At 43.4% G+C, this 12,214-nt stretch overlaps 1 protein-coding gene across 1 annotated transcript; it reads left to right on the top strand.

The window, feature by feature from the left end:
- Positions 1 to 1,716: 1,716 nt before the first annotated feature.
- Positions 1,717 to 11,888, top strand: LOC310997708 (high-affinity choline transporter 1-like; the record flags this gene model as incomplete). The annotated part of the gene is made up of 8 exons (XM_083987498.1): positions 1,717 to 1,900; positions 6,669 to 6,782; positions 6,876 to 7,031; positions 7,829 to 7,977; positions 8,381 to 8,524; positions 8,853 to 9,006; positions 10,760 to 10,977; positions 11,325 to 11,888. The coding sequence occupies 8 exons, from the start codon at positions 1,717 to 1,719 to the stop codon at positions 11,886 to 11,888; spliced, it is 1,683 nt and encodes a 560-aa protein (XP_083843624.1).
- Between the last annotated feature and the right edge of the window lie 326 nt (positions 11,889 to 12,214).

Below are 12,214 nucleotides of genomic sequence, written 5' to 3'. Positions count from 1 at the left end.
GATGGGGAACTGCCCGTTAAGATGCGACTTCACGAAGAACTTTTTCATTAAATTGTTGGTTCGCTCAAGGGCAAAACTTCTTAAATCTTAATTTGCTCTGCTAAGAAATAAACAAGGAAATTATTAAAACGATAACAGTAGTTTGTGTAGAGTCTGTGAAAAAACTATCATGGATTTGGTTGTGTTGGTACTGGCTTACTGACCATACATGTATAGTAGTGTGCACAATTAAAACACTGGATCCAGCAATCAGTTCAGTGAGTTATTTGGTAGCCCAACAATGTTAGGAAACTATGGGTGAACAAAAGATGGTGGATGATTTCCTGTACAAAAAATAAAATAAAAGATAATTTCCATATAAAGCAAATAAGAGCAATCAATCAGGACATTTAAACTTAACTCACTTACAATGCATCCACAATTAAATGTAGCAAGGTAAGAGGATAGGCCAGTGAGTTTCTTTTGTCTAGTGTGGAGGGAAAAGAGAGGCAGGCCCCGATCCAGACAAGGTGGAGTCTCATATGATTTTTTTTTTTAACAGCCTGAATACAACTACTTTCCATGATGTCAGTAAATATGACGGGCCTATAGGCTATTGTTATTTTTCTGAGATTTACCCTTAACTGTTAGAAATTACAATGGCTGTAAGAAAGTGGACAGTGAATGTGCTTCTGTAACTTGGGGAAATACTCATTTGGTTTTGTTTGCATTGGACCTCATTTGCCTTTCGATGTCTTCATAGATTTCGAATGGCGCACCAAATCACAAACCACATCTCAATGGAAACAACCCGGCATACATCATCGATACAGCATGTGCTTCGCAAAATACTTCCTGGATTTCAGCATGGGAAGTTACATCACTGTCTGAGCTGAGTGAGTCACACAACCACCCATCAGCACATCTGCTGGTATCATAATTCATTGTTCCTCCTCTTGCATCCTTACTGTTTTTATGTTTATTTGGGGTTGTTGTGCCACCTAGTGGGCCACAAGCGTAAACCCTCATGTTCTCAAAAATGTTTACCGACAGTATGTTCTCAAAGTAATCAAAATATTTCAGTGTGTGAATGCAAAAATTCTGAAAAGACACTTATATAATAATAAAAAAGAGAATATCTTTGTCCTATAGTGCAATTGTATGTGTTTTCATAGGCAGGTCAGGTGCCACCTCAGGCCAGTGCAACATCTTATGGATCCACACGACCAACAAGAAATGGTAAGTCACTGTCTGTCTCCTCTGGCAGCTGCCCTCATTGAATTTGAGGTAGTTTTTTTTTTGTCTACCCTACAACAGTTATTACTGCATTACATATAAAGCAGATGTTAATATTAATAGCACATGGTTATCTAGACATTTCATCATGTTGAAGTTTGTTAATTTATATTTAAAATTTTTAAATGAATCATCGTCTCACTATACCAGGTCAACACCATCCTCCATAGATTTGCCTTATTTTCTAACATTTATTCTATTGAGTGTTGACAATTAACACATTAATTATTTCTTTCAAATCATTATTTTTTAACATTAACAGTTGTCCTGGAAGAGCTGCGCTTCATTCTTCAGTCTTTTTTCCCCCCCTGTCTCCTCCCTCGCTACAGAGACACTTGGTCAGCTGTTTTTTTTTTCTTTTTTTCAGGTTGAGTGAGTCATAAAGGGAGTGTGCATGCAGCCTGGCTGCTGTCTGCACCGCGCTGCTCTTGGACACTCAGCATGGCTCTCAACGTCCCGGGACTGATAGTCACCATCATTTTCTACCTGCTGGTGCTCGTGATCGGCATCTGGGCTTCTTTTAAATCCAGAAAGGATGAAAACAGGACGCAGGCAAGCCATGAGGAAATGGCCCTGCTGGGGAACAGGAAAATCAGCTTGGTGGTCGGCATCTTCACTACAACTGGTGAGTCTGTGTCTGTGCTGCAGTGCAGCAGCTGCAGCCCGCCGGGCCGGAGCCTGTCACTTTACATGCATCACTGGAAGGTTTTGATATAGTAGATGATTAAATTTGCATGAGGTGACTGTGTTAATAGATTATTTGTGTGTCTGAATAAAACTGTGTGCATGGGGATGACCGGACACATTTAGACGATAAAAACCGTTCGACAACCATATCGTAAATAATTCTTCGAAATTAAATTCTTTAAGTCGGCTTTCAAAAGATTTAATATGTCTGTAAAAATAAATGCAGGATTCAGGACAGGGGAGCTGAGATGCCTTTAATCTAGTGCTTCTTCGTGGGGTGGTGCTGTCCACCAGGCGGTATTCAGAAAGTGGTTTATTAGCGTTTATTTGAAGTGACTTTAAACCAAAGATTCACAAGTAGTTTAGATTAAAACTTAAAGAAGTTGCTGTCAGGATGAAAAAACAGGAAAACTGACATTGCGTGTTCGTTTATTCCAAGAGAGGACAAACAACAACGTTCCGGTTAACTCTTTATTATTAAATTGGATCATCAAAGGAATCAGATACAAGAAACTCTCCTGTTCAGGAAATCGCAGTCTGCAAGCAGTTAGCTGCAACCACCATCCCAAGAGAGCGAGAATTCTCTGTCCTCTGCCTAAAACAAAGGCGTTACATTAATTTTAATAAATTCGCACTATGTGTGTGTAATTAATCCTTATTGGTCAATAACAGGTGGGGAGTGGCTGTGGTTTAAACTTAGCCCTCCCTTTGTTGGTGCCCTCTGGCTGGCACATGTTGGTCCCATCTTCCCAGCACACAAACCTCTGGGCCTGAAACACAACAAAGCCCTCCCTACACTGACATAACTTTCCACCCAGGTGTGTGAGGGGTCAGGGCAGATAATACAGACCATTAAAGCAGATATCAGTGGAATGTTTTTGTTAATATAAGTCCTAAATAGTCCTATTTTCCGTCAGCAATCACTTACATGAAGTATTTCAGCCTAAACACGAGTCTCTCCGTCACTCTGCTCTGCTGTAACCCGAGGAGAAAATTTTCCTTGTGGGATACAAGTGTTATCCAATGAGGAGAGAGAACGGCATGAAGGGCTGTGTGTGCAGCCAAGGGATGCGCGTGAATGTGGTGACGTAGCACGAGGACCAATTGATGCCTGACAAGGGCGGGGGCTGCTAACTCATGGTGCGTTCAAAGAAACTCGTACTTTGTGTTTTTCCTTCCTGTGAAGTCATACCAGTTCGATCTGGTACGAGTTCACGGGTCGGAAGTTACGAGTGGCCGTTATAGGGAACTTTCACAGACAACAGGATGGTAAAAACACGAGCTACGGGTTACCTGGAACGCTACCAAGTCGTAGTTGTGACTTGAAGCTGTAACTTACGGTTTCAAAAGCCTGCCTTGAACGCAGCATTAGCCGAAACGGCCGTGAAGCTGATATCTGCTTTAAAACTCTTCCTCACAATGCTTCATTCAGCAGGCCACAGGCCTCTCATCCTCTCCTCCCTTCGGCCTTGGAGATGTTTTGCTTTCACTGTGGCTCTGTGTGCCCTCAGTTTACCTCTGAATGATCAAACAGGTTACTGGTATTCATTGCATTATGAATTAAGCTGAACACAAATCTATATGGTTTGCTTTAAACTCAGGGGGTTAGTCAAAAATATAAGACACGATAGGTTAGTTAAAACATGAGACTAAACTTTACTACTACTTAAAGTGAACGCATAAACAGGTAAATAAAGGCAAATGTTTCACACCACGCAGGATTAACTTGTTTAATTGGGTAAAATGAGTAAGTGCTCAGTCTAATAAAACAATCATCAGTGAGATATATTCATTGTTGATCAGTACTGTCAAAGTGGAGAATATATGTTCAGTGTTAGTTCTGGTGATGAGGTAACTGTGTGCAGCTTTGCAGTCTCCAGTGTAGAGACACAGGTTCAGCTTTATTTCATCAGTCAGTAAAACATTGGTATTCTGTTTTATTTATTAATCAGTAAGGCACAATATCAACTTCAGTTAGTAAAAGGCAAACATTCAATGTTAAGACAATTTTCACCCTAACATTGCAGACATATTAGTGGAGCAGATAAAAGCACAATTTGAGTGGAATTGTGCAAATTATGATACAAGCGTGAAATTTGGTGTATTTGTTCTGCTTCTGATCAAATTTGTCTGATTGGACATTTGAAAATCCAAGATGGCGGCAATTTTTCAAGATGGCTGCTAAATTAGCCTCATAAATCACCATTTTTATATTAACGTGTGTAGTTTTTATTTTATTTTATTGATCTTGGTGTCAATTCCTATATTTTCAAGTCTGTTGAGTTGGATTTTGTGATTTTATACAGGGTAGCGCCCAAAAAATTAATTTCGTAAAACAGTGTTTTTCAAACTGTGGGGTGCGCCTCCCCTTGGGGGGCGCCAGAGTTTTTAAGGGGGGGCACGACATGAGAAAAAAAGAACTGTAAACATTAAAACAAAAGATGAGTGAAGTGTCACCTGCACAAAGGGCTCAATGATTAATTTCATTTGCAATTATATTGCAATATGATCAATCGCGATTTTGTTACACGCAGGCTGCAATTATGCTCTAGTGTTATTTGTCATGCAAACAAGGGGGGATGGGGCTGTCGGTGAAAAGAGAAGGCAACAATGCCACACTGTTACGTTGTATGTTGGTCTTAGGCTCGGCTGAATGTACCACTACGTTGCCTGTGGAACTATTCCAGTTAAAAAAATAAGAGCACCAGGTGTGCCACACTGGGTCAGGTATGCAGCAGGACCAGTGGTACAGCGTCCTTCCGCATACATAGAGTTTTTTTTTTTTTTTTTTTTTTTAATGACTGGAGCACGAGCCGAGTTTTCCTCTACTACAGCTGAACAGCTTTGTTCATCTCGTACGTAATGTGCGTGTTATTGTGCAGATCAGGTGCACGCTCGTGGTCATGGTGATTTCCAGGGGCAGACAAGAACGCTGTAACGCTACAACAACAGCTTCTGCCACCGGCTGTCTTGGATGTTTCTATTCCGGGGTCTTACACCAGTGCGGGGGGTGTGGAGCATGAGCACATACGTTGTCCAGTTAAACTCTGATTAAGGTGTATACATGCCGAAGAAAGTCCAATTCCAATCGCATTATCTGGGTGTCTGAATCGGAGAAAAACCGATATTAGTTGGACTAACGTGTTTACATGAACTCAGTTGTCCAGTTATAGTCGGATAAGGCAATAATTCGGTTTTCTCAAGTGTCATGTAAAAACGTACTGAGTGTTACGTATTGTATGTTGGTCTCAGGCTTGGCTGAATGTAGCGCTACTTTGGCTGTGGATTTCCCAATTAAAGAAATAAGAGCGTCAGGTATGCAGCAGGACCAGTAGTACAGCGTCCTTCCACATTTTAGCCTCGGTCACTAAACCAGGGTTTTGTTTTGTTTTTTTAATGACTGGAGCACGAGCCGAGTTTTCCTCTACTACAGCTGAACGTACAGACGAAGACGTCCAGCAGAGACCTAGCACAGTCTCTTGGTGCATTTCATTATTCTAAACTTCAACCTGAAACCTCAGACTGTCCACTACCCAGGCCATCACACAGGGAGAGCATGTGTGGCTTGTGTCATGAGTGTGTTACAGAGTTCGATATGAATGTTCACATTGGTCTTATTTGTCAGTGCTTTGTTTGTCAGTGCTTTGTTATGTTGTCATTATAGTTAATATGCTGAGAAACAGGCTTGTAGCCTAAAATAAATCCTACAGGAAAGACCAGTTTATTTTGAATAAATTAAATATTGTTCAATAGCTTCAAATCAGGGCTTCCTTGCACAGCACTCTGCAGCTGCATATGTAACCAGAAGCAGCTAGAGGAACTTCTGTGTTTAGTGTGAAGTTACACAGTCATTGGTGTCCTTTTTCGTTACTTTTCCAATGAAGTTATATATACTGTAAATCTTTTTTTCTCCTTTTCCATTAATAATGTCATCTATGTGTCTAAATACAATACAATGTGTCACTTTCACAAATTAGTCAACTACACACATTTCTTTGAAAAAAAGGAACTTCAGGAGGCTAATTTGGCAGCCATCTTGAAAAATGGCCGGCATCTTGGATTTTCACATGTCCAATCGGACAGATTTCATCAATAGGCCCTAGAGAACAACCAAACCAAATTTCATGCTTGTATCATAATTTGCACGATGATTTTTCTGTTATCTACTCCACTATATGTAATCCACAGCGTAATACCAGCGTGACTTGTTTATTTGTAGGATCCCCATTAGCCGATGTCATGACATTAGCTATTCTTCCTGGGGTCCTCAATGCAGTTTTAAAAAGAAACGTAGTACATATTTACATTCATCGCTGTTACAGATCACTGTAACATGTCATCATATACACATACAGCAAACAGTCTAGTCTGAAATATTATTATTAGCTGCAAAGAATACATTATACATCACACAACACTACCAGAACAGTTCAACCCACAAATAAATTCCTCTAATAAATTATTACACATTACATATTTCTTACTCCATTGAATTTTCAATTTATTTTCTTGTTGTTGAGATTGTGTCAAGTCAACAGTGTTTGTGTCAGCCCTGGAAGTGCAGATGTCACTGACGGGAGCTACTAGTCAGCCCCTTGTGCAGTGAACATGCAACAATGACTATGGTTTATGTTGTGAGGTTGTGAGACTTCTCCTGTTTTCAGTGACAAAATTTCTAACTAGTTACAAAATTGTGCACCATGCAGCTACCTGGGTCGGAGGGACCTTCATCATCGGCACAGCGGAGACCGTGTACGATCCGAAGCTGGGACTGATCTGGGCTGTGATGCCGTTGGCCGCGACCTTGGCCTTCACCATCGGTGAGACTCTGATCTCAGCGTCAGATTTAACTTGTGGATGGAGCCGCAGAATCTGAATTACAGTTCTCCTCTCTTCTCTCCTTTCATTTGAAGGCGGTCTTTTCTTTGCCAAGCCGATGAGAGACAGGAGGTACGTCACCATGATGGACCCCTTCCAGATCAAGTACGGAAATGGACTGAGCGCACTCCTGTCGGTGGCCCCGCTGATGTCAGAAATAATTTGGGTGACATCGACACTGATCAGTTTGGGTAAGAATTTAAAAGGGCTCGACTCTTGATTTGTATCAACGTATCGTATGTGTCTGTCTGCATGGTGTCGTTTACCTTTTTAAATTTCACTCCGTGTTTGCCTGTGAAACTCAGGATGGCTGGGTTTGTTGTTACCGTCTCAGATTCCCACACGTCTCTTATGATCATTCAAAGTATATCATGTGAAGTATTTCATACTATCATTCAATTCAAATCCAAAACAACTTTATTAATCCCACAGGGGGCAATTCATTTTGAGCAGCAGGTTGTCGTGGTTTGTATGGCCTACATGGCCCACAATAAACAGACAATAAATACATAATCAGTACAACACACATCAGACAACAACAACACGGAGCTTGAAATGGGTATAGTATAAAAAATAAAAAAATTAAAATAGAGAAACCCTATGAGGAATTTAAAAGTCTGAGTGCAGAGGGGACGAATGATTTAGAGAAGCGGTTCGTTCTACACATAGGAAGGGCATAACGGCGCCCTGAAGGCAACAGAGCGAATTCACCCGCAAGGACATGGCTCGGGGAGGCTAAGATGCTCTCTGCTTTTCTGAGAATTTGCTGGTTGCAGAAGGAACTTACTCATTAGTAGCCTTATACAGGTATTTCCTTTTTTATACTGATGCCCTTCGACATAAATGCATCACATCTCTACACATGATTCATGATGTTAATGTCTTTTTCTCATTTTGCTTGAGTGGGAATCTGCATGCACCGTTTTACTGTATTTTTTTGTTAGTTTTTTTGAGTGTGCATGGTAACTGCATGTGTGTGTGCCATTAGGTGTAACCATGAGTGTGATCCTGGATTTGTCGTATGCTGTGTGTATCTGGATCTCTGCCGCCGTGGCCATCACCTACACTCTGCTGGGAGGCCTCTACTCCGTGGCCTACACTGACATCATACAGCTCATTCTCATTTTTATCACCTCGGTAAGTGAGGCAACCGCACCTCGGATGGTTTGGATTCACAGCAGATAACGGTGGATTGTTTTTTTTATATTTATTTTTGTACGATACAATCCTTGTTTACTGCACAACTAGCAGCACTGTCAGCTGTGCAAAACGCTGCCATGCCACAACATGCAAAACTTGTTTGCTGAGCAAAGTGATGGACCATGCTTGCCTTGACTCTGATAAGAGAATGATACAGTGTGAAGGGTCACCTGTTTTTTTTGTTGTTTTTTTTTGCAGGATAAGTGTAGTCAAATATAAGATGTTTTCTGAATTTGTATGTCGGTGTCTTTGCATGTGTTTTTTTTTAAGCTGCAGTGTGTTGAGCATTCAGAAAAAATGAGAAAACATAAACTCTAATTCTCTCTGTTTTTCTCCCCAGTGGTTGTGCGTCCCGTTCGTCCTCATGAATCCGGCGTCCGTCGACATCACCACCACGTCCTTCAATCGCACCTTCCAGGCTCCGTGGGTGGGCTCTCTTACTGCAGACACGGCCTGGAGGTGGATCGACATCTTCTTACTCCTGGTAAAGTCGTGACCCTGGATCCTGATTCATAACATAAACTCAGACTCCACATAAAATTCAATGTTTCATTAAAAACTGACATTTTTCTGGGGATGTTTCACTTTGGCTCTGGTTCAGTCTTACTGCCAGTATTAGGAAATTAAAAAAAAAATGTTATGGATACAAATGACCTCCTGTGATGTTCAGACAATGAAACAACTTTAGTAAAAGAACAAAGCATTATTGCCTTTGTTTCTGATGAATAACTACAGCATGGGATTAGACTTCACTTAACTTCATTTGTCTTAATATTAAAACTTTATGCATCTTTGCCTCCTCCTTCTCCCAGAGTATAGGTGACCTGGGTTTTCAGGACTTCCACCAGAGGACGCTGTCTGCCACCTCTTCAGCCACAGCCAAGCTGAGATGTTACGCTGCTGCTTTTCTCATCCCCACATTTGGGATTCCCCCCGTGCTGATCGGGGCTGCAGCTGCATCGACAGGTGAACAAGTCACAACAAAAACCTTAACAAAAAGGTTTCAACCTGAAATTTAAACTTGATTTTCATCATTGCACCAATTAGTCACTTAAAAACATCTATTTGATAGACAGGTAGGTTTGCAAAAGTGCAGAATATAGAGACTGTTTTAATGGTGGCAACGTTTCGGTGCTGTGGCCTTCTTCAGGCAAACAGTTTAAAGCTGTTTAAAACAATTAAAAGATTTTTTTTTGTGCAAGTATTACAGAGTGTAGCAGTCTCTATATTCTGTACCAATTAGTCACTAAAAGAGGATGTGATGATATCTCAGCAACACTTGGACTCAATACTTTACACAGCAACTATGACACACGAATGGTTCATATTAAACGACTCAGGAGGCAAATTGTAGTTTTTATTTATGGATTACATTGGCTGACACCCTTCTGCAGCATCGCGAGGCAGTCGGGGACAGTGCCTCTGGACTGGCAGACCGGGGTGGTGGTCCCTCTCTTCAAAAAGGGGGACCGGAGGGTGTGTTCCAACTGCCGGGGGATCACACTCCTCAGCCTCCCGGGGAAAGTCTATTCCAGGGTGCTGGAGAGGAGAATTCGGCCGATAGTCGAACCTCGGATTCAGGAGGAACAATGCGGTTTTCATCCTGGCCGTGGAACACTGGACCAGCTCTACACCCTCCGCAGGGTGCTCGAGGGCGCATGGGAGTTTGCCCAACCAGTCCACAACCAGTCCACATGTGTACGGTCCCTGTACGACCGGAGCAGGAGCTTGGTTCGCATTGCCGGCAGTAAGTCAGACCTGTTCCCGGTGCGTGTTCCACTCCGGCAGGGCTGCCCTTTGTCACCGGTTCTGTTCATTATTTTTATGGACAGAATTTCTAGGTGCAGCCAAGGGCCGGAGGGGGTACGGTTCGGGAGCCACTTGATTTCATCTCTGCTTTTTGCAGATGATGTGGTCTTGTTGGCTCCCTCGAGCCAGGACCTGCAGCATGCACTGGGGCGGTTTGCGGCCGAGTGTGAAGCAGCTGGGATGAGAATCAGCACCTCTAAGTCCGAGGCCATGGTTCTCGACCAGAAAAAGGTGGCTTGCACCCTCCAGGTCGGGGGAGAGTTCCTGCCTCAGGTGGAGGAGTTTAAGTATCTTGGGGTCTTGTTCACGAGTGAGGGGAGAATGGAGCGCGAGATCGACAGGCGGATCGGTGCGGCGGCCGCAGTAATGCGGTCATTGTATCGGTCCGTCGTGGTGAAGAAGGAGCTGAGCCGAAAGGCAAAGCTCTTGATTTACCGGTCGATCTACGTTCCCACCTTGACCTATGGTCATGAACTCTGGGTCATGACCGAAAGAACAGGATCCCGGATACAAGCGGCCGAAATGAGTTTCCTCCGCAGGGTGGCGGGGCGCTCCCTTAGAGATAGGGTGAGGAGCTCTGTCACCCGGGAGGAGCTCGGAGTAGAGCCGCTGCTCCTCCACATCGAGAGGAGCCAGCTGAGGTGGCTCGGGCACCTGTATAGGATGCCCCCTGGACGCCTCCCTCGTGAGGTGTTCCGGGCATGTCCCACCGGGAGGAGGCCCCGAGGAAGACCCAGGACACGCTGGCCTGGGAACGCCTTGGGGTCCCCCCGGAAGAGCTGGAGGAAGTGTCCGGGGAGAGGGAAGTCTGGGGATCCCTGCTCCGACTGCTGCCCCGACTCCGGATAATGCGGCGGACAATGGATGGATGGATTACATTGTTAAATCCTGTCCTTTCCTCTTTCCCTAGACTGGAACCTGACCTCTTATGGTTCTCCGCCTCCGTTTGAACGGGGTCAGACAGGTTTGATCCTACCCCTCTCCCTGCACCACCTGACCCCGCCTTACATCTCCGTCATCGGCATCGGAGCTGTGGCGGCCGCGGTGATGTCGTCCACTGACTCCGCCCTGCTGTCGGCAGCCTCCATCTTCTCCTCGAATATCTACAAGAAGAACCTGAGGACTGAGGTGAGGTTGGCGTGGTGGAGCAGATAGATAGATAGATTAATTTATTTGTCCTTTACAAGGAACATAGTTTTCACCATTGCGTACAGACGGCCTCGAGAAGTGCAAAATTACATTCATTGACACACATTCCCACATTTCATACACCACAAATACATAGGGACATAAAAAACATAAAACATAAGACCCCACACCCCACATTTACATGTACATTCCCCATGGTTATGTTCTTTTCATTGTCTTATTTAGTTAGCTATGGCAGATGGGATGAAGCTTTTGTTGAATTTTATTTCAAGAACTATCATTTATTTGTCTGCTGCTTTTCCTAATGATCTTCTGTGTGATTGTAGGCGTCGGAGAACGAGATCCGGTGGGTGATTCGAATCGCCGTGGTTGTGTTTGGCCTGGCTGGTACGTCGCTCACCTTCCTCCACACTGGTGTTATGGCGTTCTGGGTCCTGGGTGGAGAAATTGCCTACATTATGATGTTTCCACAGCTGGTCTGTGTGCTCTTCTTCACCGTCTCCAATGGTTACGGTGCCACTGTGGGTTTCCTGGTTGGGCTTTTTTTAAGGCTCTTGTGTGGCGAGCCATTGCTAGGGCTTCCACCTGCCATCCACTTCCCAGGATGCACCTTTGAAGACGGTGTTTACGTTCAGTATTCCCCCATCCGGACCATTTGTATGCTGGTGGTGTTTGCCACCATTTTGCTAGTCTCCTACCTGGCTGCTCTGCTCTTCAACAAGGGATTAATATCTGAGCAGTGGGATGTGTTCGAAGTTAAAGTCCGACCACTGACTCCGATACCGACAGGCATTTCAGCAGATTTCGGCAGCACTGAAAACAACAACAACGTAAAACCTCCGTGTGAGAATCAAGAAGGTTCAGATCCGATGCTGACATCAAAGTGTTGAAAAACACTAAGCGACATCAAAATGTCAATACAGAACCCTAAAACTGTGTCACCACTCCCAATAACTTATAAACCATAATGTGATTAAAAAAAATGAGGATTTAAAGTCATAATCCCAACAAACGTAATACATTTCCCTCAGATGTAAAAGCTTTTACCTGCTACAAACATAACATACATTCTCTGCCATTTGTGGAAAGGTGAATTTTTTTTTTCCCCACAAAAATAATAAGAAAATGAAACTTTGTTTTTGGTTTATTTACTTATACAACTGCCAACGGGTTTAAGTTGACTCATTGGGGGAGAGCAGGTATAAACACCTAAGAA

The sequence above is a fragment of the Trachurus trachurus genome (assembly GCF_905171665.1).
Source record: "Trachurus trachurus genome assembly, chromosome: 15".
Classification (NCBI taxonomy): Eukaryota; Metazoa; Chordata; class Actinopteri; order Carangiformes; family Carangidae; genus Trachurus; species Trachurus trachurus.
This window is presented reverse-complemented; position numbering and strand designations above follow the sequence as displayed.